At 38.0% G+C, this 18,471-nt stretch overlaps 1 protein-coding gene across 1 annotated transcript in view; it reads right to left on the bottom strand.

The window, feature by feature from the left end:
* Positions 1-328: 328 nt before the first annotated feature.
* Positions 329-18,471, bottom strand: part of BTAF1 (B-TFIID TATA-box binding protein associated factor 1) — an 84,863-nt gene continuing 66,720 nt past the window's right edge. The window contains exons 26-38 of the mRNA XM_068961470.1: positions 15,695-15,847; positions 15,340-15,461; positions 15,082-15,249; positions 13,286-13,363; positions 13,024-13,153; positions 11,739-11,880; positions 11,473-11,603; positions 9,011-9,136; positions 7,484-7,636; positions 5,216-5,427; positions 3,845-4,004; positions 3,187-3,357; positions 329-1,812 (exon numbers count right to left, since the gene is read on the bottom strand). Of these exons, the coding sequence (XP_068817571.1) occupies positions 1,669-1,812; positions 3,187-3,357; positions 3,845-4,004; positions 5,216-5,427; positions 7,484-7,636; positions 9,011-9,136; positions 11,473-11,603; positions 11,739-11,880; positions 13,024-13,153; positions 13,286-13,363; positions 15,082-15,249; positions 15,340-15,461; positions 15,695-15,847 (1,890 nt within the window). The 3' untranslated portion in view covers positions 329-1,668. The remainder of the gene's footprint in view (positions 1,813-3,186; positions 3,358-3,844; positions 4,005-5,215; positions 5,428-7,483; positions 7,637-9,010; positions 9,137-11,472; positions 11,604-11,738; positions 11,881-13,023; positions 13,154-13,285; positions 13,364-15,081; positions 15,250-15,339; positions 15,462-15,694; positions 15,848-18,471) is intronic.

Here is an 18,471-nt window from a genome sequence, read left to right as displayed (position 1 = left end):
GTCAGGACATGTAAGATTGTACTGAGATTATGTTCTTATAGTCTCCCCACTTTTGCCTCTAAGTGGTCACATTCCCAAACAGCTTTACTGTTTGGATGTTCTATATAAAGTCAAGAATTTCCTTCTGGTCTTCTATTGAATTTGACATAAATTCTCAATAATGAGAAAAATAACCATTAGAAAAAAGAGGTTTTTCTTTTTTTAAGGATGTATCTAAATTAATCTTTTGCTTTTTCTAGTGATCATTTCCTATAAATAACACACAGTTACACATATTTTACAGTTAAATCTTTTTTTATTCTCTTGTGGAATGCTATGTTTAATGTTACAGTATAGTTGTCAAAGCTACTGAAATGTGACACACGTCCATGTCTAAATGCTGCAGAACAGTATAACTTTAAACAAAGTTATTTTACAGCTGAGGTCTGATGGTTTTTAAACCGATGCCTATGTGTATGGCCAGCCACAAACCTGGGGGATGTCTATTTCCTGTACATGTATATACAAATATATCCATACATATTTATATGCACACAGGCATGTATTAATTTATGTGTGAAATTTATAAAATTATATATGTACACATACATGCATATCTATATACATATACCCACCCTTGCTATTGACCTCACTTTTCTAACAGTAATCAGCTTCATGCCCAATTATTGCTGCCCAGTACAACTACATGATTTTAGTGCCAATACCAAGCACCTTTTCAGATGCAGGACAGGTATGCCTGTGCATATAGATATGTGTATTTATGTATGTTTGTGTATATAAAGGAATCATTTCTCCCTTTTATGCTTCAGTCATGCATTACTACAATAAACAGTCTTCTCACCATAGGTTTTGAAATTCTAAACAGTGTAAAATCTACTTCTGGAAAACTGTATATGTTCATAGTTACAAAAAATATATTATATATATGATTGAAACCTATTGAGTACATATGTTCTCTGAATCTGGCTATGTCCTAGCCCTTAGATAAATTAAAAAACACCCTCTTAACAGGATGTTATGATAGGCTTAAATAGAACATTACCTGTATTTAGAATAGTTGATAATATTTTAAAAGTTGACAAAATGATGTTAAAGATTTGAAAAACACTATGCCTCTGCATTAAATATATAAACGTTTCCAGCAAGGGCCTGGTTTAATTCATTCTAAGATTCTCATGTTCCAAGCGTAACGAATAATTGTAGTCATTATTCTTAAAATTATGGCTCATTAAGGCTTTTATACAAAAAAAAAAGCCCTAGTTTTAATCATTTATAAAAAACCAGTTCTATTTAAAAGAAAAAATGTACATGAACACTAAAGTACTCATGGATATTATCCTGTACAAAGTGTGACTATGTAAAGAGGAGGCTCGTTCCCTGTAAGAACACCCCATGGTAGCACATGTAAACCTGGTTTGGTTCCTCTGCTCTGCAGCTATTCAGCGTGTAAAATTTAAACTATTTTCACATTAACATTTAAATTTAATACAGTGCAAATGTTTGAGAATAACTTGTTCCCCCCAGTGAAACAAGGACCAGCGTTATGCTGAATATTCTTCAGATCTATTTACAAATTGAGCTAAAAGTTCACCATAAACTTTGAAATTTGCTGAATATCAGCAGAAATGTTACTGAACTAGCAGCAATTGCATTTAAAATATTTGATAGTTATTTGAGAGAATGCATAAAATTTTCCAGGCTGTACTCTGAATCATACTGCTCTTGATCCCAAAGATCACTCAGATTTTCAAGAATTGATCTCATACTTGTTTTTCCAGAAGTAGAGGTGTCAGCTTTTTCTGCTTTGCCATCCTTTAATTGGAAGAAAGATAAAATGGAAAATTTCAAAAATTTTTTCTTTAAAATACCACACTTGTTTCTAACACAGCACTTTTTCAACAGAGTTGAAAACACTTCAAACTACGGGGAAGCTCATGATCTTGTAAGATAGCCTATTCTATTTTCCACTGCCCTAATAATTTACCATTTTATGCTTTTTATTTGAGAAGAATTTTAAGAACGTTGCAAAGAACTCTGCTAACTGTGTCACTCTGGGCTCTGTTGTTCTTCCTCCCTGTACACGTTACAAGGTTAGATATATAAATTATCAGCCTTTCCCCAAACCAATTCAGAGTGAAGTTGTAGGTATTATTTATGCCCCTTTACCCCAAGAACAGGACACTCTTATATAACAGAGTACAAAGTACAAAAATCAAGATCTCATATTCAGATTTTGCTGCTAAGATGGTTTATGCCAACAGCTCTTGCTTCCTTGGAAGACCCCTTGAGCCCAGTTCTGCTTGCTGAAAGAAGTTACCCATAAGAATATTCTAATGAAATAAAAATATATTTGAAGCAATCCATGTTTCTTTGAGCCTTTTTTCTAGGTTACACAGATCTTGTTTTCTCTACCTTATCTTACATGACATGCTTAAGGAATCTTTCTCCATTCTGGCCACATTTGGGGGACTAATTTGTTACTGTTGCAAATGCCACACCCAGAATCAGACATAATATTCTAAATGTGGCTTAATATACAGAGGGAAACTACTTTCTCTAAAATTTGGACATGATAACCCTGTTATTATGGCTGGTTTAACTGCATTATATAAAGCTATCTCTTACCATAATTTATACTGAGTGTACAACTGATTTTCTGAACCGACACAGGACTTTAAATCAACCCTGTTCGTTTTACATTATTAAACTGACAGTATTTCCAGCTGGTGCATTATTTGCTAATGGATTGTTACCTATTAGTTCTGTAAACAACAACAAAAATACCTATTATCTTCATACCTTTGTGATAATATAGGCATTGTTATCCTGCCAAGGCTGAAGATACTCAGAGAAGTTAATTTGCCTCGAGTCACCAGTTAATAGGAGGCAGGGCAAGGAATGAAGAGTTGGGTCTAGCTGACTCGAGATAGTTCCTACCTGCTAAAGGACAGCTAAGCAAAGAGAACTCAGGGAGCACGCTAGAGCCATCAATCAGAAAGTCAAAACTTCAGACATCCCCTAGTATCCGAGAATTTTATCTGGACATCAAAAATGCCCTCGAGGGGTTATCATCTAGTTGATACTAAAGTGAACACCTTTGCTGCCGCTTTTAATACTTTGACCAAGTAGTGCCAGAAGTCTGTGAACACATATATTATAAATACAAAAATTGTGTAAGTTTTTTACCTTATCAAGTGTAAACAGATCAAGGAGTTGATCTGTCCCCATACTCTGCAAACTAGAATTCTCTTGGCTAATAACAGTATTTGCTATATTCATCTTGAATTTCTGCAAACCCATTATTTTCTCTTCCAACGTTCCTCTGGTTATCAATCGGTACACATTAACCACACGTTTCTGAATGAGAAAAAGAAGTTAAGCAACTGTAGTGTTCTTGCCTGCAGAATCCCAAGGACAGGGGAGCCTGGTGGGCTGCCATCTATGGGGTTGCATAGAGTTGGATACGACTGAAGTGACTTAGCAGCAGCAGCAGCAGCACAAATAAATAGTTTAAGCTTTGAGATTCACCAAATCAGAGGGATTTGTATGCTTGTTTTAGGTACTTGACTACTACTGAATTAGGATTGCAGGTTTATTTTAAAATCTGTGCCCAAGACCTTAAAATGTTTGCAATCACAGAATATTAGGAATGGATAGTATCCCAGGTTTTCTTGGCCCAAGCACCTCATTTAATGTGAGAAAGTTGTGCAACAAAATTAAGTGACTTACCTAATGTCACAACACTTATTAACATAAAAATAGGAACTCAAACCAAGACTTTGTCTTTTGGGGGAAGTATTATTCCCAGTGCGCAAGTTAACACCTGTGAGTGCTGACTTTTTACCTGTCCAATGCGATGGGCCCGGTCCATGGCTTGTAGATCACGCATGGGATTCCAGTCATGCTCCACAAATACCACGGTATCAGCGCCTGTTAAGTTAAGCCCCAGGCCACCAACATGAGTTGTAAGTAAAAGAACATCTATGGATGGATCATTGTTAAACCTGAAAACATAGATATTAAAAAATAAAATTAGTACATTGCTTCCTTAAGTTCCAATTATAGACACTTAAAAGTTTAATAAATACTAAAGAACACAAATAAGAACGTTGCTTTATAAATCCATGATACAGCCATTTCTGTGACCACTAGAGTTGAGACCACCTTCTTTTAAATAGACATAACATCTGTAGTAGGAGAGAAAAGGTATTCTGTAACATGTTAGAAAGTTCATACCTAGCAATTAAGTCCAACTGCAAAATGTACTTGAGTAGTTTTCAAAAATGGAACACTAAGACAAAACCCAAGTATGAACCTTTAACATATGGAGACAGAATAGTGTGGGAAAAGGTCAGATCAGTCAGGGAAGGCAGATTAGGGTGGAAAGGGTTGCTAAAATCATACTAGTCCTAGAAGATATTGACAGAGGACATCTAGTAGCTTCTAGGGAAAAGAAAAACTAACATTACCAAGCTATCATTTATTACTGACTGAGACAATCACCAGGCTTTGCTTTATATGCTTTATATTATTTGTTACGGTAGCTCTATAAGGATATTACTATTTGAAAGAGACCCAGGCTGTGTGGATAAGAAACGTTAGTGCCCAAGAGAACACTGCTTTGATGGTGGAGTCTGGAGTCAAGCCTGGGTTTTGAGTCCCTTCCTAGGGCTCTGATTTGTGCCTTAAGATCTCTTAGGAATGTCTGTTAAAAATGCTTTGAAGTCAGCAGCCTGCATGACAGATCCTAGGAATCTGCATTTTAAACGAACCACTGAGATTTCTAAAGCAGACCACATGTAAGAAACACTGCACTCAGACTGCTTCCAGGCCAGGCCAGCTTCCATCTTGTTCCCAGTGCAGCGGGAGAGATGAGGGTAAAGATCATAGTTAAGCCACCTGTTTGCCACCTCTTACCCCCAACCACCAAATGCAGATGAAGGGGAAACAGCTACCTCTCTCTTTTGATGCCTTAAACTTCTTTCATGCCCTTAAGGATGCTTTCCTAATAGAGGTCTTTCCTCCTAGCTAAACAAACTACTCAATTATATTTCTGCAGTTCTGTATTTTAAAAAGGTAAAGATTTAGTTGGGTTGAATTATATAATAAAACACATTTTCAGGTATTAAGTCAAAGTAGCTCGTGGGCAAACTTCTATGGAAGTAATAGTAATACACTTACTAAAACTTATTTATGAGTTTTAGAAGACACTTACCGCGAAACAATGGAATGCCTCTGACCAGGAGGTATACTACCATCCAATCTCAAGTAGGTGACAGAGGGTAAATGAGGTTTGAGCAGATCGTGCTCTACTATATCCAGCATGCTTTTAAGTTGACAGAAGATCAGTATCCTGTGCTGGGCTACCACAGACTCCGTGCCACTCTCAGAAGTACTGCCATTTCCCAGACCACAGTCCAACAGCAACTTGAAGAAAGAATCGCTTGTTATATACAGGTGTCTCATAAAAGCAGGCAATCAGTCTCACTGAAATAAATGCTTCTCTTCGTGGTGAGAAAAGGTTAACTTACCTGTGACCTGAAAAACAGGTTAGCATTTTGGGCTATCGTTATGTAATATTTTCTACTCTAGCCCATGTGAAATCAAAACTCTTCATCCATTAATTATTCTCAATAAAACTTAAGCCAGAAAAGCTATAAAACCTAAAACAATAATGAAGTCCAGATCTTAAACAGGCTTTCTTTTAAGGGTAAACTAAAAGCTAAGTTTTGCAATAAGGAGCTCACCGTCTGTGATATGATGTACTACAAGTGATGTGAGCAGAATGGCAGAGTGAGCAGTTTCTAGAAAAATAAATTCAAATGGTCCACAAGACCATACGTCATAATCAGAGTGATAATCACAGTGACAAAAAGAGAAACCTTGAAAACACCAAGGGAAAAGTGACTCCCACTACCCCTGCTCTGCATGATTTGTGGGATCTTAAGTTTCCTGATCAGGGAGCAAACCCAGGCCCTGGCAGTGAAACTGCCGAGTCCTAACCACTGGACCACCAGGAATGCCCAGGAGTGACTTCATGTGAAAGGGATTCTCAATGAGATTAACACCTGTTTTCTCATCAGAAGCCATGGAGGTCATTATCAAGAAAGTGAAAAGAATCTATAGAATTGGAGAAAGTATTGCAAATTATTTATCTGATAAAGGCTTAACATCTAGAATATAAACTCCTAAAACTCAACCAGAAGAAACAGTCCAATGAAAAAATAGTTGAAGAACTTCAACAGGTATTTCTCCAAAGAAGATATGTCTTAATAAGCACATGAAAAAAACACCATTATTAGTCATTAGGGGAAACTAATCAAATCAACAATGTGACACCATCTCATACCTACAGTGATGGTTAAATTAGAAAAAGGAAAATCTTGGGGAGGATGTAGAGGCGTCAGAACCCTGGCACATGGCTTGCCATGTAAACGTTACAGCCACTGTGGAAAGGTTTGGTAGTTCCTTCAAAAGTTAACCACAGAATAACTATGTAACCCAGCAGTTTCACTCTCATATCTATACCTAAAAGAACTCAGACAGATACTCGTAAGGCAATGTTCACTGCAGCATTATTCACAACAGCCAGAGGTGGAGGCAACCCGAGTGTCCACCCGCACATGACTGGGAAAGGAAATGTGGCTTGCTGCGCTGTGCTCAGTGTGGCTGCCTGTGAGCCCATGGGCCCTAGCCCGCCAGGCTCCTCTGTCCAGGGGGTTCTCTAGGCAAGAGAACTGGACTGGGTTACTATGCCCTCCTCCAGGGGCCCATCCTGAACCAGAGATGGAACCCTGGTCTCCTGCTGCAGGTGGATTCTTTACCATCTGAGCCACCAGGGAAGCCTGCAACGTGGTGGTGGTGGTGGCAGCAACAGTGGAAGAACATTATTTGGCCATAAAAGTGAAGTGCTGGTGCATGCTGGGACGCAAAGGGAACTCGGGCGTACGGAGAACTAGCCAACCACTGAAGAACAAACATGGGATCCCACTTACATGAAATATTTACAGCAGGCATATTCATACAGACAAAGTAGATTAGAGGTTCCCAGGGTTATAGAAAGGAAAGTGGGGAGTTACTGCTAAATAGGTAGAGTTTCAGGCCTTCCCTGGCAGCCGGGTGGTTAAGACTTCTCACTCCCTCTGCAGGGGGCACGGGTTCAGTCCTGTGTGCTGCACAGTGCAGCCACAAATAAATAAATTTAGGTACACAGTTTCTATCTGGATGATGGAAAAATTCTGGAATAGTGGTGATGGGTACGTAACACTGGATGTAATTAATGCCACAGAATTCTACATTTCAAGAACAGTTGAAGTGGCAGTTGTTATACTTTACCACAATTTTTTAAAAAGTTGTATGAAAAATTTAACCAAAGTTTCTGAAAATGGTAAATCAATCAGTAATCCTTCGGAAAAGCAAATTTATCTACTGTTACAGATCAGGAACGTACAACACACATCTAACACTTAAAAGATGCACTTACTTGTTTCAAAGCTGAGAGTTTAGGGGCATGCTGAATATCACGGAGAGAAGAATTCTGAGCTGCAAGTTTTTCAGTAGTACTCTTGAACTCCGGATGCTGAGGTGTTAAGACTAATGCTGGATGGTTGCACAGTTTACGTAAGTACTGTAATGCCTTTAAGAGGGAAAAAAGCATATATGAGTCTCCTTCCCATGACACAAATATCTGTATCTCAGGATCTTGTCCTGTGCTACCGCATGTCCAGAATGCCCTTCTTCACCTTCTTACACTCCTATTCATTCTTCAGGAACCAGTTCAAATATCTTATCTGTTATGTCTTCATCTGTACTTCTTGTGCAATTTGTGTTTATTTCTGTGAGAGAATTTATAACCTATAAATTGTACTGTGATGTCTATCTTCCCCACTAGACCAATGACCTTCTCATGACAAAAAGTCTTAAGAGCTCCTACAGCTAACCCTTTTGAACTGAAAGTGCCTTATAATGTTGCTAGATCATTCTAGAATTAGACATCATTTCCTAAAGGAAGGTTCCTCAAACATTAGTGGGTATGAAAGCTTCGTAAGATCCTTTTAAATCTGTGTATCTCTCCCTTCTACACAGTATTTTGATCCAACATGTCTGGTGGTGGGAAAGGGAAGGTGGAACTATGTAGTTGTGTTTGAGAATCAGGTTTGTTTCCTCTGACTCAGCCATACCCTTGTCTTTGTCATTTACTGGGCCTATGATTTGGGTCTCACTTTTGGCACACAGATTTGTATCAGTAAGCTCCACTGCTGGGCACTATGATAAAACTGGGAGAGGTATGAGCTTTCAAAATCACCTTTTCCCGTTTCTACCTTTAAAAATGCTGTAGTATTTTAATATCTTCATATCTTGGTGACAAGGGGGGATTGGGAGATATTCTACAGTGGAATATTTCAAAAGGGAAAGAAAAAATGAGTTGACGCTTTCTCTTTTTTCTCAAGCACATTCATCATCTGTCTCAGGACTTCTGTACTGTATGTAATATCTCTGCCAGGAATCATTTCCTCCCACGAATCTACATGCCTCAACCTTCATTCAGATCTTTGCTCAAATGTCACCTTCTCAGTATATCCCTGCTCATCCTGTTGAGAAACTACTACCTACCCTGACTCCTATACTGTATAAGCCCATAGTTGATTTTCTTTTACATGATACATGTTTTTTATTGTATTTTCCACCCCTAGGATCTTATTCACTGCTTTAATTAACCCCTGAGGTTAGAAAAATTACTGCCTTGTGGTAGGTATTCAAATATTTTATGAATAGGAAGCAAAACTCTTCATGTAATAACATACTGCAGTTTTCACTTTAATTTTAATATTAAATTACCTATTACTAATTATACTAACATGAAAATTAATTAAATTGGCTTTTACCTATTTTCAAGAATGTATACACAAAACTGAAAAAATCAGATAAATCCATATTTCAGTGTTTCATATAAACATTGCTGTACTGAAGAGCATTCTTCAACATTTAAAAAGTGGGCTATAGTATGTACCTGGAATACATGACCTGTAGCTTTAAGCTTTGGTTTTTCAGTTTCTTCAGAAAGTGCAGCTGAAGAAACTGTTTCATCAACATCGCACTTGGCACGAGACTTAGCAAAATCCTCATAGAGCTGAACCTGTAAATTCCCCACAAAAGCAGTAAGTATATTTTTTTCAATTGTTCAAAACATAACTAAAAAAGGCCAGTAAGAACAGCAATGTAGATCAGCCCTCATCGAAGAAAATAAATTACACAACCTACTTGAGTATAGGTGATCCACTGCATCGTGGTAGATTCCTCTTAAATTACATTTAGAAAACAAGTTTAACACATTGTTCAGCTGCTAAAATATTTTTTTTTAAATAGTCAAATAATCCTAAATTCAATTTTCCCACTCTATTCAAGAAGGTAAATAAGTTACCGATAAAAGAGAACCTGAACCCTTATAAGTAAATGAGGAAGTCTTCCTTAAGTGAAGTTACATGGTCAAGACCCTAACAGGTAAGTTTCAAAAGACCAAGTTTTAAAACAGATACTAACCACAGAACCCACACCAAGTTTTAAGTATTTCCTTATGAGTCTGGGTTCCTGCTTTGTATATGTTAAAACAATGTGAAAGGGAAGAAATCTACAGTGCTAAAGAACAGAAGTCAGAGAATAAAAACCTATAGGTGCAAAACAAACCCAGATGTCACTTCTCTCTCCAGCTCCCTTCCTCCAGACTACTTAAATGTGTTTTATGCTGATGTTATAATACCACCATAATATCTCAGGTTTTTTCATATGGCACCTTTTCTTTATCATACTTAAAGTCTTCATCTCATTACTCTGAAATTTTTCTTTCAACAAACATTAATCCGATTTTTACAAACAAGGGATGGGGGCCGAGAAATGATGTAGATAATATCACGGAGCTCTTAGCATTTAAATTAGTGTTTTGTCCACAAAACTGAAGTTGGGTAGATAAATACTAAAAGATTAATTGTCTGTATACTGAAGGGGAAAGGAGCTATTTTGCAGATACGTCTATGTATCTTTTATTCATTTGAACCATACTAAATCATAGAAAGTGAAGAGGAACTAAAAAGCCTCTTGATGAAAGTGAAAGAGGAGAGTGAAAAGGTTGGCTTAAAGCTCAACATTCAGAAACATCTGCTCCCATCACTTCATGGGAAATAGATGGGGAAACAGTGGAGACAGTGTCAGAATTTATTTTGGGGGGCTCCAAAATCACTGCAGATGGCGACTGCAGCCATGAAAAGTACAAGACATTTACTCCTTGGAAGGAAAGTTATGACCAACCTAGACACCATATTAAAAAGCAGAGATATTACTTAGTCAACACAGGTCCATCTAGTCAAGGCTATGGTTTTTCCTGTGGTCATGAGCACCAAAGAATTGATGCTTTTGAACTGTGGTGTTGGAGAAGACTCTTGAGAGTCCCTTGGACTGCAAGGAGATCCAACCAGTCCATTCTAAAGGAGATCAGTCCTGGGTGTTCACTGGAAGGACTGATGTTGAAGCTGAAACTCCAATACTTTGGCCACCTCATGAGAAGAGTTGACTCATTGGAAAAGACTGATGCTGGCAAGGATTGGGGGCAGGAGGAGAAGGGGATGACAGAGGATGAGGTGGCTGGATGGCATCACCGACTCGATGGACACGAGTCTGAGTGAACTCCAGGAGTTGGTGATGGACAGGGAGGCCTGGCGTGCTGCGATTCATGGGGTTGCAAAGAGTTGGACATGACTGAGCAACTGAACTGAATTGAAATCATCTGATACTGACACAGACTGATGCTTATTAACCTAGAACACAACATAAACATTCAAAGAGAAAATTCTGTATAGGCCATATTTTACTAAGACAAGAGATAGCTTCCCCTTACAAAAATACCCACACACACACACACACAAATACTACACAAGGAAAGGCATACAATAAACGCCTTTGACAATGGTCTCTATGTACAAAATCAGAACTGGGCAGATGGCAGTACTTCTCTTGAAAATTTACTGGCAATACTTCAGAAGAGATGAGGTCCCACTTCCCAACTCAGCCCTGATGTATACACCTATAATGCTGCTGTAAGACATCACAGGCAGACCTCTGGCCCTAAAAAACACTGGCTTACTTCTTTATCACTGGCTTACTTACTTCTTTATCATTTTAACGTTCCAACTTTTCCAATTAACTCGAGACATATAACAAAGCGATTATGACAGTAGATTTTGTATTAATGCTGTGTTGAAAATGCACAAACCCATATGTGTGCTTATATACCCAAACAGATTCACTTAGGTTTTCTCTACACCTGTTTGAAACAGAATATTCCTGAAGTCTAAGGAAGTAGAAGCTAGATAGAGCAATAAAACCAAAGGCTAAATCCCTTTACTCACTACCTTTATGACTTATTCAAAGCATTCCAGTAATAGACACAGCATCAACAACCACAATCACCAGACTCCTAACCTGGAGAGGACTGAGAGTACAGTAGTAGTCTTGAATAATTTTGGGTGGTAGATCCTGTAAAACATCTTCTTTCATTCTTCTCAAAAGAAATGGCAGGACCTGGCGGTGCAGTGCATCCATTGCAAGAACACCTGTTAAAAATTAACAGAATTAATTTTATTCTATTTATTATTCTCATTTCTCTAAGAAAATTAAATGACTTCCTCAAATTAGATATAAATTAGATTCACGTGCATAGAATATATAATGGTATCTCTTTTTCCTACCTGCTTCTTGTTCTCGACTGGAGCTTCGAGCATCCCTACTTGCTAATATAGGTTTACCATACCGAGCAGCAAACTGGCGTTCAGTCCCCAAAAATCCTGGCATGAGGAAATCAAATAATGACCACAGCTCCAAAACATTGTTCTGAATATAAGAGAGGAACACCAGTTATCTTGTGTGCTAGGATTATTTCCTTACACTTAAAAAATAAAACATTAATGAAAGCCCACTGTAATGACATAGATGAGAGACATTATCACTATATTTCTGGATATGAGTCTACGTTTTATTGTGTAAAATTTCGAGAAAATATCCTATTTAGAGGAACTTAAAGTCTTTTCCACCACAATAAGCCTTGGTCCACAGTATTTAAATCTTTTTGGTCGGTTCTATCAAGTTGTAAATAGAGCAGAATGATGAATATGTTTCTGGTTTTTCTGAGACTAAGATTAATAGCAAGAGTTAAGAAATTTGGCCATCACCACCATTTATTCAACGCAGGAAAACCTAGAAGAGTTTGGTTATAGGTCATGTCTACCCAGTATTTATGGGTCATGAGAAAAGGTAAAGGTTCTTTCCAATTCTACTTGGAGTTTCACAAAACAAAAACCAAAAAAAAAAAAAAAAACACCCACACTTTTCCACTTTGGATGCCTTCCCAGTATGTGTGGATCCTAAGGTACCACCCTATCTGTTTACCCCTTCCAGAAGCCCTTCTCACTCTGCTTAAGCTCTGGCTCACCGTGGCGGGCTGCCTTCCTGCAGTGAAGCCCTTCTAACTGCACTTGGGCTTTGCCTCCTGACTCACGGGCTGCTGCTGCTGCTGCTAAGTCGCTTCAGTCGTGTCCGACTCTGTGCGACCCCATAGACGGCAGCCCATCAGGCTCCCCCATCCCTGGGATTCTCCAGGCAAGAACACTGGAGTGGGTTGCCCTTTCCTTCTCCAACGCATGAAAGTGAAAAGTGAAAGGGAAGTCGCTCAGTCGTGTCCGACTCTTTGCAACCCCATGGACGGCAGCCCACCAGGCTCCTCCGTCCATGGGATTTTCCAGGCAAGAGTACTGGAGTGGGGTGCCATCGCCTTCTCCGGACTCATGGGCTACTATAGCCTAAAATCACATTTTAAACTATGAGATTTAAAACCAGGTTTGCTCAGATACTGCTACATACCAAATGAACCATTATAAAAGCAAGATAATTATTGGAAATTATTCCAAAAACTAAAAAAAAAAAACCTCTTCTTTAATTCACTGTCAAATGCCAAGTAAAGAAAAGGTAAATAATTACCTGGATTGGTGTTCCAGAAAGAATAATCCTATAATTAGCAGTCAGTTGTTTTACTGCTTTTGACAATTTTGTTTTTCCATTTTTGATGACATGGCCTTCATCAAGAATACAGTAGTTAAATTTAATATTTCTAAGGAAAAATAAACAAAAAATGTTAGCATCTTTTACTACATGTCAGGAACAATATGAGGAATCTGAGGCAGAAAGATACAATTCTCTCTGAATTTGTCACTGTTTTCCTTTACAAAATTTTAATTCTTACCTAAAGAAATCTATGTCATTTCTCACAACATCATATGAAGCCACTATGAGATTGTGCCTTTTCACCTGGTGCTGTAACCTGCATTTAAAAATAAGGAAGATTAGAAAATGGGGAATCTGCAAAGTCTGTAATATACTTTCAAAGTGGAAAGCACAGATGTCATTGTATAAAGTGATTTCAATCTGCCTACCAAACCCAATATTCCTTTCTGCTTACTCGACATCCATGACCTTGCTACCTGAAGGCCATTCTGCTTACAGCTTGGTCATGTGGCCCTAACTCAGTCTGATTAGAAAAGAGGTGAGTACCTGACTCACAGTGTGAAGGTCATTTTATTTGCCAAAACCTCTTCCTTGGAGGCACACTATTCCTTCATCATTCCATGTTGTGCTGGGGGCCGAGCGCGAGCCATCAATCACATGTCCCCATAATCACCAAAGAGGTGAAGCATTTTAATCAGATCAAGCCATTCACAGTATTTTATTCCCCAATCATGGAGGCTGGTTTGGGGACATGATGCAATCAAGGCCGGCCAGTCTGAGAGAATATCTCTGTTCTTTACAGTTGCCAAGCTAGGAGAATGTAGGCCTAAGACTGCCCATGACCTTTTATCTACACCAACAATAGACAAAAGTCCAGTAGAGACCAACAGAACAAGCTATGCATGAGGAAGAACAGTAATTTAGATATACCCGAAGCAAGAATTCACCCCAAGATGCTCAGGTTAATTAATGAATTTCCTGTTTGCTTAAGCTAGTCTGAGTTGAGTTTCTACCACTTATAAATGGATGAATTCCTTTACAGTAAATTCTTTAAGAGTACAAGCTCTTGAGCTGCCTGTGTTCAAATCTTCATTTAACTATACCTAGTGACCTTCTATTTAATTAGCTGAGTGATCTTCTTCCCAGGCCCCATGTCTGGACTCCTCATCTGCAAACTGGGAACAATAATAGTACCCATACCTCATAAGGTAATTAAGAGAATACATGGTATTACATAAATGTAAATAAAACTGCTTAGAATATCTAATGCCTGACCAGTAAGTGCTCAGTATATGTTAGCTATTAATTCACAGAAGGGTAGGAAATCTACAGACTAATCAGTAATCTGTGACTATCCAAGCTTTAAAAGACAAACTGGAATTAATGATATACCACTCTTCAACACCTGTATTTAGGAACAGAGATGTATTAACAGAACTGTAGTGTTCTATGGGATCAGGGCAGCTGGAGCAAGCCACTGTGCACCAAAAGCACTTTTGGGGAGAGGAAAGAAGGAAGGGGTAGCTCTTAGGGAAAGTGCATAGAAAATGAAGAAATAACAGAAGCACCTAGGAGATGCTATGATCACAAGACTTTATTTAGGAAAGGCACCAAGAACGGTTTTGGTTCTTGACAGTTTCCTAGCTCCAAAAACTTAGAGCCTAACTGATTGCTGACAGTGGTTAATGTCCTTACACTTTGTATTTATGATTTATTTGGCTAGGCCATATTTTAGCTGTGGTTTTTAATTACAGCACATGGGATCTAGTCCACCAACCAGGGATTGAACCCAGGCTCCCTGCGTTGGGAGCACAGAGTTTTAGCTACTGGACGATCAGGGAAGTTCCAAAACTTCTTAAATTTTGATGAGTCTCACTGATTATATTTTTAATATGTTCATTTACCTTTCTTAAATAAGTTAAAGTAAGTTTCTATGTCTGACAACCAAAAAAGCTAACCAGAATTCATTTTTAATAAATTTTATTCTTCCAAACTACTTAAAGATTAAACATTTTTTGGTTATACAGTTCTTACCTTATTCTTTCAGTAGGAGGTCCAGTATAATGCAGTGGATTGAGATATTCTCTGGAGCAAAATTTACCTACTTCATCCACCCAATGACCTGTTAATGTTGGTGGACAAACCACCAAGGAAGGAAGTGGCATACATTCTGCCAGTTTTGATCTTGCATATTCCTGGGCCCTTTACAACAGCAAAACACAATGAGTCAACCAGCTTGCTTATATTGCTCAGCATCTGAAAGCCTTGTGTTAAAGTAGCATTTAAAATTACCTGTGACAGTGATCTCCTGCTAGAATACAGATGGACTGTAAAGTCTTCCCTAAACCCATGTCATCACACAGAATTCCATGAAGCTTATACTTATTAAGAAATGCTAACCAGTTCACACCATCCTGAAACATTGGGAGAAAGAGAAAAATGGTAAATGTGAACAGATCATAAAAACATTTTTCTGTAAAGAACATGTTTACAAAGACCAAACACACTGTATTTTTACAGGCAGGGAGAAATAAATGGATATAAGACACCAAACACAAAAATTTTAATTATTAAATCAATCTTTAAATTCTTCAAGGTACATTTAAAAGGAATAATCAGTATTTATAAGATAAGTATAAAACTTTACCTGTTGATATTTTCTGAGTTCAGCATTGATTGGTACTGGAATCTTGTAATTTTCTAACTTTTTCCCATCTAACAATTGCTCCAAAAAGTGTCTTTCCTTGGCTTTCAATTGGATTAATTCTTCTGACATATTTGGAGGGTCCGGAATGCCTGCCTAAAATTATTTTTTAAGTGTATTAAAACAATTTGTTACTATCTATTAATTTGTCTATCCCCAGATTATGAAATTATTTCAAGTCTTATCAAAATGTAAATGCAGAGATAATACAATATTGTAAACCAACTATTCTCAATTAAAAAAATACCAAAGCTAACACACACACAGACACACACACACATATATGCGAAGAAAAACCAATTCAAAAACAGTATCATTTTAATAACTGGAAGACAAATATTTAAGAATTAGGTTTTAAAAGCACTATATAATGAGATTATTAAATAAGCACATCGAAGTGAAGAGGAACTAAAAAGCCTTTTGATGAAAGTGAAAGAGGAGAGTGAAAAAGTTGACCTAAAGCTCAACATCCAGAAAACGAAGATCATGGCATCTGGTCCCATCACTTCATGGGAAATAGATGGGGAAACAGTGGAAACAGTGTCAGACTTTATTTTTGGGGGCTCCAAAATCACTGCAGATGGTGACTGCAGCCATGAAATTAAAAGATGCTTACTCCTTGGAAGAAAAGTTATGACCAACCTAGACAGCATGTTGAAAAGCAGAGACATTTCTTTGCCAACAAAGGTCTGTCTAGTCAAGGCTATGGTTTTTCCAGTGGTCATGTATGGATGTGAGTTGGACTGTGAAGAAGCTGAGTGCCAAAGAGTTGATGCTTTTGAACTGTGGTGTTGGAGAAGACTCTTGAGAGTCCCTCGGACTGCAAGGAGATCCAACCAGTCCATTCTGAGGGAGATCAGCCCTGGGATTTCTTTGGAAGGAATGATGCTAAAGCTGAAACTCCAGTACTTTGGCCACCTCATGCGAAGAGCTGACTCATTGGGAAAGACTCTGATGCTGGGAGGGATTGGGGGCAGGAGGAGAAGGGGACGACAGAGGATGAGATGGCTGGATGGCATCACTGACTTGATGGATGTGAGTCTGAGTGAACTTTGGTGATGGACAGGGAGGCCTGGCATGCTGCGATTCATGGGGTCGCAAAGAGTCAGACACGACTGAGCAATTGAACTGAACTGATGCTATTTTAAGAACATAGCTACAACTTATTTTTCCCATACCATTTGTTACTTGATAATGACAAAATTGTATTGTTTAAGTGGAATGCTGTTACTATAGAGCCTCTTAATTTTAGTGTTAACGGTTACCCAGGGTACTGGTTCTCAAAATGTGGTCTGCAAACCCCTCAGGATTTCTAAGACCTTTTCAAAGGGTTACTGACTGCAGCTATTTCATGACAAAGGATAAGACACTGTTTGCTTTTTCCACTGTGTTGACTTTTGCTCTGATGCACAAAAGTAATGGTGGGCAAGACTGCTTTTGCCTCAGAAAGAATCAAGGCGGTGACACCACCAAGCATACGAGCAGTCACTATTACTTGCAGCCATGCACCAGCCTTTTTTCAAAACAAGCTGGTTTCACTTAAGAATGTCATTGAAGCAGTAAAAATAATTTTATTAGACCTCAACCTTTGAATGGCACATCTTTTTTAACACTCTGTGCAACAAAATATGAAGTATTCCATAAAGCATTTCTGCTTTATACCATGCACACTGAAATACAAAATATTTAGGAAAAGCACTTGTAAGATTTCTTAAAATTGTGAGTCGACCTAGCTGTCTTTTACAGAACGAGTTTACTTGAATGGACTGACAAACTATGGTTATTCTGACTTGAGTATTTGGCAGATTATTTTCTTTAAAAAATTTGGTCACTTCAAGGAAAATGAGTGGCACAACCTGTTGCCAATGATAAAATGCAAGCTGTCAAAAGAAACTTAGCACTGCAGGTGCTTCCCAGTATTTAAAAATTTTCTGTTGGTGATACTAAGGAGTCTGTTTTTTGTTACTGTATGCTCATATGAATCAACCTTTAAAAGATTTACATAACTCAGTGAGCCAGTGTTCTCCAAATGACCATTGCTTTGTAAAAGGTCTATTCAAAAGTCTAATGGATTTATTCTTTAAATGAATTAATAAATCTTTTTCCACTTTTCAATTTTAATTTCTATTACAGAAAGTATAATAAACAAAAGTTCTTTGGGGTCTTTAATTTTTAAGAGTGTAAAGAGGTACAGAGACCAAAAAGTTTGAGAACTACTGCCCTATGATTAAGAAATGTGAACTTCAAAGTTAAGTAATATTCTGAGAACAGAACTTCAATTAAATTCAAGTGTATGTTTCTTATAATACCAGAAATAGTATCAGGAGTGAGGTGTATATACTGTCTTAAAATGATTATATGTTATATTTTCAAAAGGGGTTTTCTGTTTTTGCCATGCTGTACAGCTCAAGGGATCTTAGTTCCCAAACCAGGGATCAAACCTGTCCCCTCTGCAGTAGAAGCTCAGAGTCCTAAGCACTGGACCACCAGGGAATTCCGTCAAAAGGTTTTAGAATTAACAACTTAATCAAGATAGAAACTAACATTTTAACACATTCAATATCCTAATGATAACCAGCAAAACAAGGCCTTTCTGCACAGTGCTTTACATGGAAGTAACAAATCTTCAGGCATTTATCCTCATGGACCTTTTAATAGTAACAACCAGATATAAGGCCGTACTTCCCAGGTGGCACTACGGGTAAAGAACCTGCCTGCCA

This window comes from Capricornis sumatraensis, chromosome 23 (genome assembly GCF_032405125.1).
Source record: "Capricornis sumatraensis isolate serow.1 chromosome 23, serow.2, whole genome shotgun sequence".
NCBI lineage: Eukaryota > Metazoa > Chordata > Mammalia > Artiodactyla > Bovidae > Capricornis > Capricornis sumatraensis.
This window is presented reverse-complemented; position numbering and strand designations above follow the sequence as displayed.